This window comes from Diabrotica undecimpunctata, chromosome 3, assembly GCF_040954645.1.
Source record: "Diabrotica undecimpunctata isolate CICGRU chromosome 3, icDiaUnde3, whole genome shotgun sequence".
NCBI lineage: Eukaryota > Metazoa > Arthropoda > Insecta > Coleoptera > Chrysomelidae > Diabrotica > Diabrotica undecimpunctata.
The window spans coordinates 168360274-168377142 of record NC_092805.1 but is presented as its reverse complement, the minus strand read 5'-3'; the positions used below and the strand labels follow the sequence as shown (position 1 = coordinate 168377142).

Sequence of the window (16869 nt, the reverse complement as noted above, 5' to 3'; positions counted from 1 at the left end):
TATGAACCATTTTCATATCTAGCATCTAGCGCGAACAACAAGGGAGATATAAATTCTATGGGAGAGTAGGATTGCATTTGGACTAAGCTCCAAACCTCTTTTGTCTCATTAGTTCTCTGAATGCAATTTCTATTAAATTAACAGAGTGGACATTTCATTGTCAAACAAGTACATGATTACTTAAAGAGATTATAATAAAAGTAAATATTGAAGAAAAAATAAGGAGCAAAGTGAAGCAAAAATACTGGTCTTTATCAATGAAGGAGAAACCTTAGAAAAAAAAAAGAAACGCTTTAGGCGGTTAGTAAAATCGTCATTTGACCGGAGGTGGATATAGTAAATTCGAGTCAAATAAAAGACGACAATGTTTTTGTTATTTATTTTTAGCTGTTTGCGAGTTTCTCAATCATAATTTGTCTTAACTCGAATGTGCTCGCTATAATTACGATGTTGTCAGCGAATCTGAGGTGGTTTAACATGTTGCCATTAACTTTTAGCTATATGTTGACCAATTTGTACTTGTTTATTGTATATCCTGTAATATTTTTAGAATACTGCAAGTAAAAAGTTGTTGGACCATGATATCCCTGGGAAAATTGGAATAGCGTCAGGACAAGAAGGTTAACAGGTTTGTTTAATATAATTGTAAAACTGGAACAAATGCTAGACAAAAGAAGATCTGGGGAGAGATGCTTTGGACAAAACGTGTCTGCGAAAGGTTTGATATGATATTATCATGATCCAGGATAGAAAAATGGAAAAATGTAAATAGGGAAGCCTAAACCGCAGAGATAAAGACAATACAAAGCAATTTTAAAAATTTGGCAGTACATAAAGATAAACCAAAAAGGGGTAAGAGATAATATGAAAAAAGAAAAGTACTGAATTTCGAAAAATGAAGATCCTATATGAAAGAGGCGCAAAGCTAAAAAAATATATTCAAAAGAAACAATAAATATATTCAAAAGAAACAATTTAGAAGGTTCTCGTAAGATTCATATCAAATGGATCGGTTTTAAATTCAGCTTCAAGGGTCTCTTGTCAAAGCTTATAATTATTACTTTTACTTGTTAAATATGCCGACCAGGAGCTGATTAAGGTTTTTCCGATTTTGTCAAAAGTTTTGGGTAGCCATAAACTCATATTGCCACATCCGTCTTGAAGTGGCTTCTTGCTTTAAAAACAAATATACCATGCTATTTCTTATATTATAGTTATATTAGAAGTTCTACTGAAGCAGTTTGTCCACTTGCTGTATATCTAGCTTTGATAATGCCGATATTTAACATAGCCTCATGAACTGCTATTGTTTTTTCGCATCAAAGAGAGATACATTATGTTGTTTATTTAGATGATTCTTTGAAAACTGAATAGAACATTGTCCCACTACACAATCTTTGCTTCTATCAGAGCTCGAAAAAGAACTGTTTGATAAAAACTGAGGAATTGCGGTTAGTATATTCTACTTTTTTGATCATATCTACCTGATATCCCTAGTTAAATAATGTTAAAGGCTTTCTCTCTTTCTAAAAACGCTATAATGACTTATTTAAAATAGCAAATGACTTAGAATGAGCTAATTCTAGATTCTAAAACCTTGTGATATGACTAACAAATAGTTAAAAACAATGTCTCATATTTTTTTGTAATCCCCACCACTGTCGGTTTTTATGTCTCTATTTTCGTGTGCATGAATATGTAGGTTGGGAGTTTAAATAATGCACGTTACTTGTTAGAATATTCGCGCAGTATAACTGCGAAGTGGGGATTTATACGGTATGCATTACTCTCCCGGCTTTTTCCTTTGGGATAGATTAGGCAGCTCTATTCTGTGACATAACTGAAAATAAAGGAATCTTTGTCGCTTTTTATGGGCTGTGTGAAACCGGCTGTATAAATCTGTTAATATATTACGTTATTATGGGAATGGCGGTATGATCCGATACGTCACGGATGTATATGTTTGCGGATGGAATTAAAATGCGCAACATTTTAAATTCATACGATGCCCGAAGCAAAACAAAAATAAATTACCAGGGTTAGTTGAAAAGTTACTAGCTAAATGAAAAAAAAAGGGTTCAGTAGGCGGTACTGTAGCCTAGCGCGAAGCTCTACCTGTTAATTTTAAATAATATTTTTAAAATTGAATAAAATAATTGTATTATGTATTATCGCTTGGTATGATGTTTTTGCGCGGGCCCAAGCCCATCAACTCTTGAAGATTAATATTTGTTTTTTACGTTCCCGATAAGCTTTGCAACGTTGAGCACTAGTTATTGGTGGTAGATCATGAATTGATTCCGGGATCAAATAAAACTTATCAAATAGACCACAGCTTAATACAAGAAAAATTCGCCAATTTAATAACAGATGTGAAAACGTGCAAAGGGGCTAACGTACACTATGATCATTTTTTGGTTAGAATTAATATGAGAGATGCAATACTTAATAAGTATAAACGGCAAAAGAAAGTGCAACGTAAATTTAATTTTAAAAAACTGCGAAAATTTGAGGTAGTGCAGGATTATCAAAAAGATATACAAGAAACCTACGCAAAACACGATACTGCTACTGTGAGTAACATACAACAAAAGTTCTTAAAAATAAAGATATTTTTAAAAGATTAGAATGGGAAGAAAAAGGTATAAAAATTTGTGGACAATGCTTGAACCATCTAAGGCACGCTGATGACATCCTATTGATAACCGATAGAAAAGAAGAATTATTTGAAATGATGAAAGAACTGGACGTAAAAGCTGGAAAGATAGGCCTTACTATGAATTATAGCAAGACCAAAATCATAACAAATACAGATGAAGACATCACAATAAGGATCGGACAAGATTAAATAGAACAAGTTCAGGATTATATATATTTGGGTCAAATTATAAAACTTAACAAAGAAAACCAAACAGCAGAGATAAAAAGACGAGTTAGACTGACATGGGCGGCATTTGGCAAACTAAGCTACATTGTTAAAAACAAAAGATATCCACAGCATTTTAAGACCAAAGTATACAATCAATGCGTACTCCCTGTTCTCACCTATGGTTCCCAAACGTGTACATTTACAAAAGCAAACATGGATAAAATCATAAAAACCCAAAGAACAAGGGAAAGACAAATGTTGCACATAAGACTAATGGAAAAAAAAGAGAAACGAGTGGATAAGAGAGAAAACAAAAGTGAAAGATGTTAGACAAAAAGTTGCAAAATTGAAATGGAGATTTGCCGGACACAATATAAGACAAAAAGAAGACCGGTGGAACAAAATTCTTATAAGTTGGAGACCGTGGGAATATAAACGAAGCAGAGGAAGGCCCCAAATGAGATGGGCAGATGATATCAAGAAGCACGTGGGCTCTAGGTGGATGACTAGCGACAGACAGAGAAGAATGGAAAGGGATTGGGGAGGCCTATGTCCAAAGATGGACCGAAGAAGGCTAATTAGATAGGTAGATAGACTTTGTTTACAAAATTGCTTACAAAGCCGCCTACGATACTATAAACAGAAACAAATTAATAGATACGCTAACAGAATTCCAAGTGTCAGAAAAAATAGTAAGATTGGTAAAAATGACAATTAGACAAACGATTTCTGCTGTGAAATACAACGGTACAGTCTCCGAAGAATTCGAAGTGAAAAAAAGTGTTCGCCAAGGAGACCCGTTGTCTACCTTGCTATTCAATATAGTTCTAGAAAAATTGTAAGGGATCGTGGGATAAATAGGTCCGGCATTATTTTATACAAAGAGTACCAATGCTTAAAATACGCTGATGATGTGGTTCTCATTACAAGAAATGGAAAAGAACTGGCAAATATAGCAAAAGGACCGATTCGGGAAAGCTATAAAATGGGACTGAAAGTTCGGGGTCGTCCTCTTTTCCTCGTTCCTATGGAGCTCCATTCGGTTATTCTCTTTATCCATCTGCTGTCGCTAGTTCTTCTTACATGTCCATACCACTTTAGTCTTGTTTGTTCTATATATGTTAGTATGTCTGTTTCTATTGATGTTCTTTGCTTTATTTCGTCATTATTTCTCCTATCCATTCTTGTTACTCAGCAGCATCTTCGCAGGCATTCCATCTCTGTTGCTACTATCTTACTGCTGTTTTTCTTGTTTATGATCCAATTTTCAGCCCCATATATCATAATACTTCGCACTAATGTTTTATAGATCTGCGTGTTTGTCTTCATATTTAGGTGTCTATCCTACCATACTGAGTTAAGTTGTCGGATTGCTGTTCTTGTTTGTCCTAATCTATGTGTAATTTCTTCCTCTGTTGTTACCTTTTTCGTGATTATAAACCCCCGGTATTTGAATTTATCCTTTCCTTTGATTGTTGTCATCAATCTGTAGATCTTCTATGTCTTCTTCACTTGTAGATAGGTACTCTGTTTTCGCAAGGTTAATATCTGTATATTCTTCTTGTAGTTTCTTCATCATGTAGCTGAGATCGTCTTGGGCTTGTGTAATCACTACTTGATCGTCTGCAAAACTTAACGTATATAAGTATTCGTTCCGTACCGGTACTCCCATGCCTTCGCATTTTCTTTTCCATGTAGTCAAGGCTTTCTCTAAGTATATTTTGAATAGGGTTGGAGATGTGGAACAACCCTGCAGGTGCCCTTTTGTTGTGGTGAAGTCTCTTATGATTCTTGTTCCCATTTTAATGGACACTTTATTTTCTTTATACAGAGCCTTTGTAGCTTCTATGAGTTCCGTCTGTATTTCTAATTTGTACATTGCCTCCCATAGTTCTGACCTCGGTACAGAGTCATACGCCTTTCTCAGGTCCACAAATGTCAAGTGTATATCTCTATTTTTTGCTTTTTTCTTTTCCAACAGTTGTTCCAGTGTGTATATGTGGTCTATGCATGATCTTCCTGCCGTGAAGCCTGCCTGATCCTTCCCGATTTTGCCTTTTATCGCTTGCTCTATCTTTTCTCGCAGTATCTTCCCATATAATCTTCCTTTTGATGATATTACGCTTATTCCTCTGTAGTTTTCGCATTTTTTTCTATCTCCTTTCTTAAATATAGATGTCATATATGCCGCCGTCCATTCCTTTGGGAGTTGTTCTCCATTTATGGCTTTCTGAAATATCCATTGTATCATCCGGTGTAATTTTTTTGTTTTTTTTTGGACTGAAAGTTATTATTAATAAATCCAAGTACATGGAAATCTCGAGCAAAAAAGGAATAAACACCAGGGGTCCTTTAAATTGGAGGTAGAGGATGGATCAGTTGTGGAATTCAAAAACGTGGTTAAATATATGTACTTAGGTACTTAGTACTCGTATTGATCAGACATGTAATGAATAAATTGAAATCAACCTGAGACTGACCAAGAGCAACAGATATGCTGGAGTCATCAGCAAAATAATTAAGGCCAAAGATATATCTCGTAATACAAAAATAAGAGTATAAAAAACTATAATTAGACACACAACGCTATACCTTTCCGAGACATGGACTATGAGCAAAACAATACAGAAAAGATTGGAAGCATAGGAAAGAAAGATACTTCGCAGAATGTTTGGTGGAAAAATAGGGAGAATGGAGAAGACGAAGTAATGCAGAAATGTACCAATTGTATGTTAACTCTACAATAACAAAAGTGGTGAATAAACGTAGTCTAGGATGGCTTGGACATCTAGAAAGAATGCAACTTAATAGACTCCTCAAGAATATTATTTGGACAATACCTGAGAGCAACAAAAAAAGAGAAGAAGACCAAGAGAGAAATAGAGAGATGTAGTGATGGAAGATGTCAGAGAGATTGGAAGCTGATAGCTAAGAACAGACAACGATGGAAATTATCCATCCAGCTTTGGGCCTAAAACGCCTAATACCGCTATACATACATTTTAAACATAGAACCAGCTTAAAAAGAAAATTTCTGTATTGTTTTTTCTCTCCTAGTAGTGATACTTTAAAATCGACCATAGCTCTGAAGATGGCTTTTTAAGCGCTCATCTAGGAAATACATTGTTTACATACTTCAAAAATACTTTTCTTTTCCATTATTTAATTTAATATTTTTCTTATTTGCTATGGTAGGAATATTTATTTTTGAAAATATATATGTGTTTCCTATCTTTTTCGTCAATACTGAAGTAATGTGAATCAAAAATAAACTGATTCCCATTATTACTTAAAGAAAAAGGCAGCAACACAATAGAATATCAACCGTTGATCTAAAAATCCCTTTAACACTTTCCCAACTACGGCGAAAAGGCCGTTGCGACGTATATAAGACGTCGCAGGTCGTCAGATTACAAGTCTGAGAAGCCTCAATGGCTGGATTAGGGTTGCAGGGTTGGTTACCCCGCTCGGCTGGCTTGCGTAGCTCACGTTGGCACTGTTGGTGTCATCCCGCTGCCCGCTTACCGCCATAATTGGATGACTGACGTCTTATTCTTAGCTCGTATCGGATATCCAATGTTATTACCTTCTATTACATTGTCGTTCTTGGTATAGCTAGAGAAGGGGTTCAAAACTTGGTAATAACTATCAGTACACTAAAAAAGGTCATTTATGAAGAGATAAGAAGTAATGTATATTAAAACAAAAGTGTGATATTGAAATCAAAATAACATAGTTAAATGGGTTGTGAGACTTCTGTTTACTATAATTTATAGAATTATCAAAGTTTGATAAAAACTATAGCAGAAAAGTGATCTAAACATACAAAGCCATCAAGAGAAATCCATAGCTTTCGCTAGACGCTTTTATTAGAGATTAGAACTCTGATAACTGGACTACTAACTACTAATTACGATTCTTTTCGATGTCAGTTTTACTTCTACTTTAGTTTTATTACGCCTATCAAAAAAAAACTTTTCTCATCACTTCCTATCCTTATAAACTATATCAAACAGTATCAATGTTTTTCTCTCTACAAAACGTTTAGCTTACCAGATTTTTTGCGATCTAACCTACGTGTCGAATACATCATGTACCGTGTGGCCAACAGGTGGGTAAAAGCGACTGTGGGATATATCTCGGAAATGGATCATAATACACGCTCGGGATAACAAATTTTATAGCAAAAATGTTCCCGATCAAAAACCTGGAAATTATTTACAGAAATGCAGGTCCATTGCTAGATAACAAAATCGCTTTATAATAAAATATAAAGAAGGCAACCTATTACAAAATTGACCAATTAAAATGGCACTGCAAATGCGATAATCTTAGTATTTTCAAAATTCCTTGTGTACTTTATTTGACTGGTTTTAGTATATATTAAAATTAAATAATAACTAATGTGTATTAAAATATAGAGGATTTAAATCCGGCGATCGAGCAGGTCAATATTTTGTATCTCCCATACTGTCTATGTTTAAACATTTCACTGGCTTCAGTCTTTTCAATTCCAAATTTTTCTTCTAACGGTCTAAACACATGTATCACATCGATTTTTTTTTTCGAACATAAAAACATCCGTTTGATGATCGTTATTTGCATCGCAAAATGTAATTATGTAGGTAGATGTTCAGGTGAACATACAATTTCTTTGGAAACTTCAATCAATAATAGTAGATATTTCGTTACAATACAGAGGTCAGAGGCACCAACAACTTATTGGAAAATCCTAACTATATCATATTTTGCGACTTTAGACCTAGAGACCATTTATTAGAAAATATTAACATTTGCCCCTTTAGAATTATTCTTTGCACAGAATTTACTGGTCGCGACGTTGTTGAGAGTGTCTGTTAAAAAGAGGTTTAAATGTACATGCTTATATATCTGAATGATTTTAGTTTTAAAAACTATGCATATAGAAAGGCCGTCTGACTAAAGATATCCGTTAAGATCAGGGATTTATAAGTGTCCTAGATTATAAAATAAATGCCAACTATAAAGAAAATGACAAAAATGCAATGCAAGAAATTCACTTACAGAGACTAAACTTTGAATTGAAATTGATCTATTCGTTAGAAATTAAATTGTTCTATCGAAAATAATGTACGATATTTTCAACATTATTTAAAAACCCCTTCTACGCTTCTGACGTTTTCTCCCCTTATCGTATTATCTAGTTAATCAACTTATAAGATTTTTCTTTCGATGGCACACAATATATATTGTTCGGTTATGGATTAATTGTTAAGTAGGATACGGTTTTTTTCCTGTTGGAAAAACAATATTTGTATTAAATTTCTCGTTGTCTGGATGTATTACTGCCACTTATATGGATTACAACGAAAATAATTTTCTTTTGCTTTTGTTTTCTTAAGGGGTGATGTGGGTGAGCGTGGAAAAATGTTTAAGATATAAGAAACCACTCGTGTTCCAGTTTCACGTGAACTAATTTTCTCCTATATTACTATATGACTTTAAACATAAAGTCATAACAACCGCAGTAGATAGTATGTCAAAAAGTAATTGTTTTCGGTTTATCGAACACACTTGAACAATCAAATATACAAACTCGAATACTAGTCTGGGGAGCATCAAGGTTGCCGTGACCTTTTCAACCACCCAAGTTCTTTTTAATATATTTTTGTCTGCTAATTACAAATTTCGAGTTTGGATTTCGATACGAGTGGTCAAACAATTGTTATAAACATTTTAATTGTTTGTAAGGCTCTAGTTCGTAAACTAAATATTTTCAAATACAGTTTGTTTCTTCAACAAAAAAAAACGGGTGTGGCAGTCCAGTGGGACTGCCGGTAGCAGTTAAACTTTTATACACGCGTTCGCGTGTAATAATAATAATTTATAAATAATATTCATCAGTATTTAAAAATGACAATAGGTATACATAACTTACTTACGCATATGTTTAATTTACCATGATAACAATATTAATAAAAAAAATATTGTTTGGTGATACAACTGTCAATTTATCTGACAGTGATAAATAAAATATTTAATTGTTGTTTGTTGTGTATATTAGTACACATTTGAACTTTCTTGAGATATTTACAAGTTTTAATTTATAATTTAACATGCCTAACGAGGTTTGTTACTCCCGTGCAAATTTCCGATTCACTTCCGTGCAAATTTTCAAAGTCGAACGCGCGTCTAGAAGTATATCTTCAAAAACCAACAACTCGGATTATGTTGTAAATTTTCCTTTTAATTTAAAGTTTAGCATTTTTACGTATATTACATATATTTAATAAAATTAACGTGGGGTTTTTAAATATTTCAAAAATAAAAAAGGAAATTCATATTGGGATTCGAACTCACAATCACCAGCGTATGAACCAAACACGTAAAATATTTGCCAATTAGACATGACACAAACGTATTTCAAAATTGACAGTTCTCGGCCATAAAGTGATTTATTGAGATTATTATTTTGAAATACAAAAGTCTAAAATAATTATGAACATTTAATAAATATTAATAAATATTATATTATATACATAAAATATATAACATTATATATATATATATATATATATATATATATATATATATATATATATATATATATATATAATATTAAATATATATACAAAAGGAACATTTTTAGTCTCGAGAGAGGAAGAGAGAGAAAATATATCTTATGTCTCTCTCTTACTCATTATCTTACATATGTAATGATTTCACCGATTCACTCCCGTACAAATTTCCAACGTGGAGCGCGCGTATAGAAGTATAACTTCAAAAACAAAGAAAATAGCGTTTACTATACTTTAATCCAATATTTAGAACTTGAGATATTGTAAAATTAGTGCAAAATAGTTGCAAAATATATATTTTTCGAAGCTTTTTTGATCGTAACTTGTCTTCTACGCATGCAAAAAATGAGCTTAACAAAATCTCATTTTAAAGCTTAATTTATAGACTTTCAAACAATATTTGTTTTATTTTTATTTGTATTAAAGTTATACCTGTTTGAAGTTGTAATTTTCTATAAAACATTTGTAAGTAAGGGTTCTAAGCGAATTTGAGCAATAAACATTTAAGTATACTTGAACTAACAGTAATGATCACCAGTTGACAGTCTCCATAGATAGAGGAGTGAGACAAGGATGCCTTCTGTTTCCAGTGCTATTTAACATGTACTCGGAGCGTATCTTCGCTCCGACGCAGTAGTTTTTGCAGATACCCTAGATAGTTTACAATTAATAATGTCGCGCATATCAGATATAAGTCAGGAATATTAGCTGGATCTCAATATGAACAAAACAAAGTACATGGTAGTTAGTAAGCGCGAAATATTAAATACTCATCTGTTGGTAAACCAAAAGCCAATTGACAGGGTAAACAGCTACAAATATTTTGGTACTAACATAAACAGTCAATGGGACCACTCTACTGAAATAAAACAGCGCATAGGGAAAGCAAGATCAGCGTTCGTAAAGATGAAGTCTCTTTTCAGAAGTCACGATTTACCACTTGACTTCAAAACCTAAGGAAGTGGTTCAATGCGTCTACAACCGGACTATTCCGAATATCTGCCAGTAAAGTTAAGATAGCTATGCTGACCGCCAACATCCGGAACGGATAGGCACCGTAAGAAGTATACGCCATCCGTCCTTGTCTCACTTTTTATAGATTTCTTAATTTTTTATTCCGACAATCCCTAAACGACGCCGACGCCATCAGAGCATCTATTTTTTCTATAATTCTGCAACAGAATATTTTCCACCCATATTGCGTTCTATTCTTTGCCAAGCAATATAAACGAGATTTCGGTTTTTTTTAAGTTGTTTTAAGTTTTTAAGTTTGTTTAAGTAAGTTTAAGTTTTAAGTTTACATGAATATGCGTATCAAGTCACAATCACAATTATTTATCTTCTTTGATTCTAGATAAAATATCGACTGGCGATGGGAACACCAAAGAGCGATTATTCGTCTCGAGAAACCCATACACACTATAATAGTCGCTTCTTTCCAAATAGGAAATATGCATGTCTATGCCCGGCTTAACACTAACAACATCAGTTTGATTATACCGACGACTGGAATCTATTAACTCATAGAAAATCCGCAGACGAAGCTAAATATAGAAGCTAAGTTCTAGAAAGTATCTCTCAAAAATAAAGAATTTAATCTAACACCTCTTAAACGGAAAAACTTATTTTCATCTTAATGACAATATAGCTCAAAGCGCCTCATCTATATTTACGTCTACTTTCAAAAAAGCACCTTATCCATAACCCTAAGTATGGATCGAGTATTTTCTCTGTTTCATCCCTTTCGTGGGCAAATATCCATTTGGAAAAGTACTTTGGGCTCATATCTGGCTGACATATGGTCATAAATGATCATCCATTTGATATCCCTAATTTCAGTTATGACATTATTACGTCCTGATTTATCAGGTTTTCTGGCAGTCCATAATATCCAGTTGTTGTCGCCTTCCACCTTACAATTACTCCAAACTCTAGTCAAACCCAAATAGTTTAAGGGATTTCATCGATAATCGATATGTATCTCTCAGTCGTATTTTACTCAAGTACTTGTACATTAAATAAAATTAAAATATGTTTACCTTTTTGAGTATTTAGGACGAAAGCATTTACATTACATTGCAAAACTTTGAACATATTTTCTAGATCTAAAAGATGTACTAATTTCCAAATCTGTATATTATTTTAAAGAGCACCACGAAGTACACATAACATAAGACTATTTTTAAATACAGGATATGTATGTTAATAGATTTACAATCCTTTAACACGGCCAACTTTTTCCTTTTCGATCGAGTTCTTTTTTGAGATGAAAGTAGGTACACAAACGTAAACATATAAATATAAACGTCTCTGCCTAATGAATTTATTAAAACACACTTTCTCGTCTTTAATTTTCCATGACATCCTAGATGAAAACATAAGGTTGCACCGTTACAAAAGCGTAATGAATCACAAGTCTACAAAAACAAAAGACAAACGCAAAACGCGGGACGTTTCATGGCTTGCTATTCGGCACGCTTCACGCTTGCGCTTTTCGAAACCTTTGAAGTGTATTTTTGGATGGTATAAGGGGCGAAAAATAACATGTGTGTCGTGTATACAATGTCAAATACGAGAGCGTGGAAAAATAAGGAAGTAGGGTATTCTAAAGTAATGAGTTTATATTAGTGAGGGAAGAGTTATGCGTTGTTTCGGAAACGATAAAAATTCGATTTCGGCATAAGTGCCACTACGCGCAGATCTTTTAGGGCCATAACTTGACAGTAGTTATACGTTATGTCCTTTTTTCTTCTGTCGAATTGTCTTTTACTTGGACCTTGGACTTCATGCTATCTTTTGGTCTCCGTTCTCCAATTTAACTAGCTCATTGTTTTTCATTCGTCACTTATAAATCATTTAAATATTTTAATATTTAAATCAATTTAAACTTTAAAGGAAAACAACTGCTTGTCGCATTTTGTCGACTATAAACATAAATTTGATTTTTGTTATCATATAAATGGTTTTATTAAAAGATAACATTTAAAAAATTGGCAGAACAGAGAAAAATGGTTAGATTCTTATAAACATTTAGAGCCTAACCCAAGATTTGTAAGAAATTGACTTCTAGTTACCGTACAGCAAATCTATGCTAAGAACTAACAATTACTCGCAAGCAGAGACAGAATCTCAGACTATGATTTGATGGGAACAAACTATCGCCCTACTTATAGCGCCAAAACCTACTTAAAAAACATTGTAAAAAAGGCCACTACATTTCCTCCTTCATACTACATTATATACATTTGATCATATATAGGTACAATAAATATATTACTTGTGTTTGATCTATATTTAAAATTAGGTTATTAGATTGACACCTGCTAATAGTAAGTCGAGTCAAAAAATGTTTTGCAATCAAAATATTGCAAAGAGATGCCAATTTTGTATAGGTCTGTGCTCACTATTTCCTCTTTCTATCTACTTCCTTTTTGTCATCGACTCTACCCTGTATGATGACCTGCAGAAGACTATATTTATCATTCCTCAGTATATGTCCAAGGTATGCAGTCTTGCGTACTTTTATTGTTCTCAACAATTTTTTGTCTCGACCCATCCTTCTCAGCACTTCCTCATTGGTGACACTGGCAGTCCATGGAATTCTTAACATTCTCCGGTATATCCAAAGTTCAAAGGCTTCAAGCTTCTCAACTATTTACGCCTTTAACGTCCATGTTTCTACCTCGTACAATATTTGGGACCAGACGTAACATTCAACAAACCTCAGTTTCCAGCGCAGTATTCAGATTTTTGACACAGAACAATTGCTTGAATTTTAAGAACGCTGCCCTTGCCATTTCTATTCGTACCCTGATCTCTTGGTCTGGATCTAATTCTGTGTTGATGTAAGCTCCCAGATATTTATATTTTGTCACTCTCTCTATTTGCTGTCCACCAAGGGTTAGTTGTTCATTATTTATTGGACTCCTCGATACTATCATAAATTTGGTCTTATCTGTGTTGATGTCAAGTCCCATTTGAATGCATTCACTATTTATTGCATCTAGTAAAGTTTGTAGTTCTTCTATACTCTCAGTCATAATTACCGTGTCATCTGCAAATCTCATGGTGTTTACGATGTTTACAATTCCTACAAGAGAAGTATTATCTGAAAATTACGTCAAATCTAAAGCATCAAGCTGGTTAGATACGTCATTACTGAATAACAAAAAGATCAAGGGCCGTAATACAGAACATCGTGAAACTCCCAGATCCTAGACCTCAAAAATCTCATACTAAACCTCAAACCTCAAAATATTTCCATAAATTCAGTATTCAAATCTAAAAACCCCCCTAATCCTATAATATATAAATTATAATAATATATAAATAATATATATTATTATAATAATGTTTTTTATTGTAATTATGATAATAATAAAAAAATAAAATTATTTCACACCAAAGTTGAATCTATTATACATGCTGAATATATTATGTAACTTTTTGTTTGTTGTATTATGAATTTATATTTTTAAAAATATTAAAATCTTCAACTGAGTTTGTTTTTTCAATTAAGCCAGCACATATGATTATTTTTAAATAAATAAGTTAATATTATGTTGTTAATTACTTAAATAAGTAGTCCCCTAAGCAGGTCGCTGATAGGACTGAAATGTCCGGTAATTAGGTGCTTGTGGTCGGTAATAACAACAAAATCGGTCGGTGATAAGTATTTTTCAAGCCGGTCGGTGAAGGGAGCATTTTAATGAAATTGTACATAATTACTGAAACATTTAAAAAAAGAATTAAACTTGTATAATATTATTTTTTCTATATTACTAGCTGAATCGGAAAGATTAAAACTTATCTTTAAAACTTATGCAAAGAAAAATAAATATGTATTCTTCTTATTATTGAATCTGCTTATAAGGAAAACCTTAAGTGGTCGGTGAAAGGTACATTTACCTTAAGCATATTTATTTACTTTCAAAGCATTTTTTGTTTTCGACGAAAAAGGAAGTTCCTATTTTAGATATCAAAACAACTACAATATACTGCGAACAACTAATACCAACAACGTTTTTAATTGAATAGGAAAGATATAAGAGATGAATAGGAAATTTAGACAATTTTTATATTTTGTGTAACCTTTACTTATCTTTATCATACAGTTTATATAATATATTTTTCTCTTCCAGATTTAAAGAAGCAGTTCGAAGCCAACCCCGAATCTACCTACAACGTAGAAATCGGCCATCAGGTCGATTTAAAATGTGTCGCTCCCGCTGGCATGCCGCCTCCCAGGGTCTACTGGCTCAGAGGCGGCCAAATCTTGCAATCGGACACTGACGTACTAGTGACCAGCGAGGGGCATTTGTTGATAGGGCAAGCTAGGCCTCAAGACACCGGCAACTATACCTGTGTAGCAGAGAATATTGCTGCCAAGAGGATGGCCCCTACGTCCCAGATTGTTGTATACGGTAAGTAGTTTATATACAGAGTATTTTATACAATACTGTAGCAATATTAATAATTTTTAATATATTAATAAGCCTGCTTACTATAAGTCCATCAAAGGAAACTAATTTTTCACCATTTACTAGCTGTGCTACAAATGTCTTCAAAAAATTGAACTAGCCATCGCGTGCAAAATTATTTTCCCTCTTAACCCGAGCACAGTTTATTGTGAATGCCACAGTTTTATTCAAGATAAAAGCGCCGCAGAAACCAAGCAATAAATATTATAATTAACATAACAAACTATGATGAGAACGAGCAAAACACAAACTTCAAAACCTTACATCAACAAGAATTCCACACACAATAACTTCATCTTTGTCAACTCAAACTGTTATTTGTTTTATTTGGTTGCGAATTAGTTATTTTTGCAAACATTCCGTCAGATTTTTAACTGTCAAAAGCGACAGCGGCTCATAAATCCACTCATTTACCATAAAAGATATTTTAAAGCAAGTAATTGGTGTATGCGTCTAATGATAAATGCCGACAAATTTTCAACAGGAAAGAGTGCCATAGGTCGGAGCTCAGTCTTAGTTACAAAGGAAATATCGGTGCCAGAACGGCACTCCGATCTTAATTTGTCTTCGAGTGTCTCTCCGGTTGATTATTTTCAACTTGAAATACCTCCGGTAGTTGCGAGAATGGTTCTCGGCAGTGGCTACGAAACCGCAAACGGATTCGTTGTGTTTTCGACTGTTACGGAAAATTTTGACTTTATATAAAGCATATTTGTTTAATAATTTTATTTATAAAGCAATATTTTGAGGTACAGAAGACAAAGAAAAAGTTTGTAGATATTTACACAACTGTTAAAAATAAAATTAGACTGAATTTAGTTGCATACACTTCAAAGTTATAGTGAACAATGCCCTAATTTTTCTTCTTGTTTTTGATTAGTAGTCCATTCCTTTTGGCTTTATTAGTAATCAAATTTATATTTTCGGCTGCGTTGGAAAGTGCATCAAAGGTTTAAGTATTTTTGAGATTTCTGAAATTTTGTTCGGTGGTTCAATTGTGCATCTGTCTCTCTAGTACAATTTTAAAGATGAGGTACACCGAAGCATTCCATGCCTCAGTTCTCTATGTTGAACTCTTCAAAATAGTTATTTTGAATTTTTACTTTAAAAGCATGTGACGATGATGAGATATGTACATAAGAGAGTATCAACTAATGTTAAATTAGATGACAGGGAAACTATAGGGTAACATTTTCGGGTGGTTAATGCTGTTGGTGCTGATGTGCTGGTAGTACGAATGACTAAGGGGATTTAAAGCAAAGACTGATAGAGTAGAGACAGAATCTTAAAGAAAGAGGTTAAAAGGAGGTAAAAACTGTAGAACAGAAACAGCGTTTTCTGGAATAATGTATGAACTGGAAGGAGGTGAATGGTGTGTTGTATGGTAAAAAGATTTCAATGAAACTAAACGGAAAATTCTATTTAACTGTTATAAGACTAGTTGTGATGTACGGAATGAATGGAGTTATAAAAAATTCTTGCTTCGTATAACGCTAATGAAGTGTCGCTTGACGCTTTACAAAAATTGAAAATGAATGTGCATCATAATATATGAATTTTAAAAAAATAATGTGATTATGGAAAAATTACACCAGGAATTTCAAGCTTCGTTTTTGAAAATTATATATAGGGGCATAACAGTTTTAAATGTCATCTACAAGATATTATCAAGAATTATATACAGCCGTCTGGAATCGTTTTCGGAGGAGATTATTGGTGAATACCAATGTGGCTTCAGACCAAAGAGGTCAACTATAGACCAAATACATATGTTAAGAGGTATACATAAAAAATGTGTTGAATATAACATACCTATTTACAACTTGTATATCGATTTCAAACAGGCGTTTGATGGAGTAGATCGACAAAAGATGTTAAAGCAACTATCTATGTTAGGGATACCCAATAAGTTGGTTAAACTTATACGAATGACTCTGGAGGGTTCCAAAGCTATGGTGAGAAT

At 33.3% G+C, this 16869-nt stretch overlaps 1 protein-coding gene across 2 annotated transcripts in view; it reads left to right on the top strand.

Moving 5' to 3' along the window:
* unc-5 overlaps positions 1-16869 on the top strand; it is a 912443-nt gene that overhangs the window by 570101 nt on the left and 325473 nt on the right. For both annotated transcript variants that reach the window (XM_072527515.1, XM_072527514.1), the window contains exon 4: positions 14568-14849. In XM_072527515.1, the coding sequence (XP_072383616.1) occupies positions 14568-14849 (282 nt within the window). The remainder of the gene's footprint in view (positions 1-14567; positions 14850-16869) is intronic.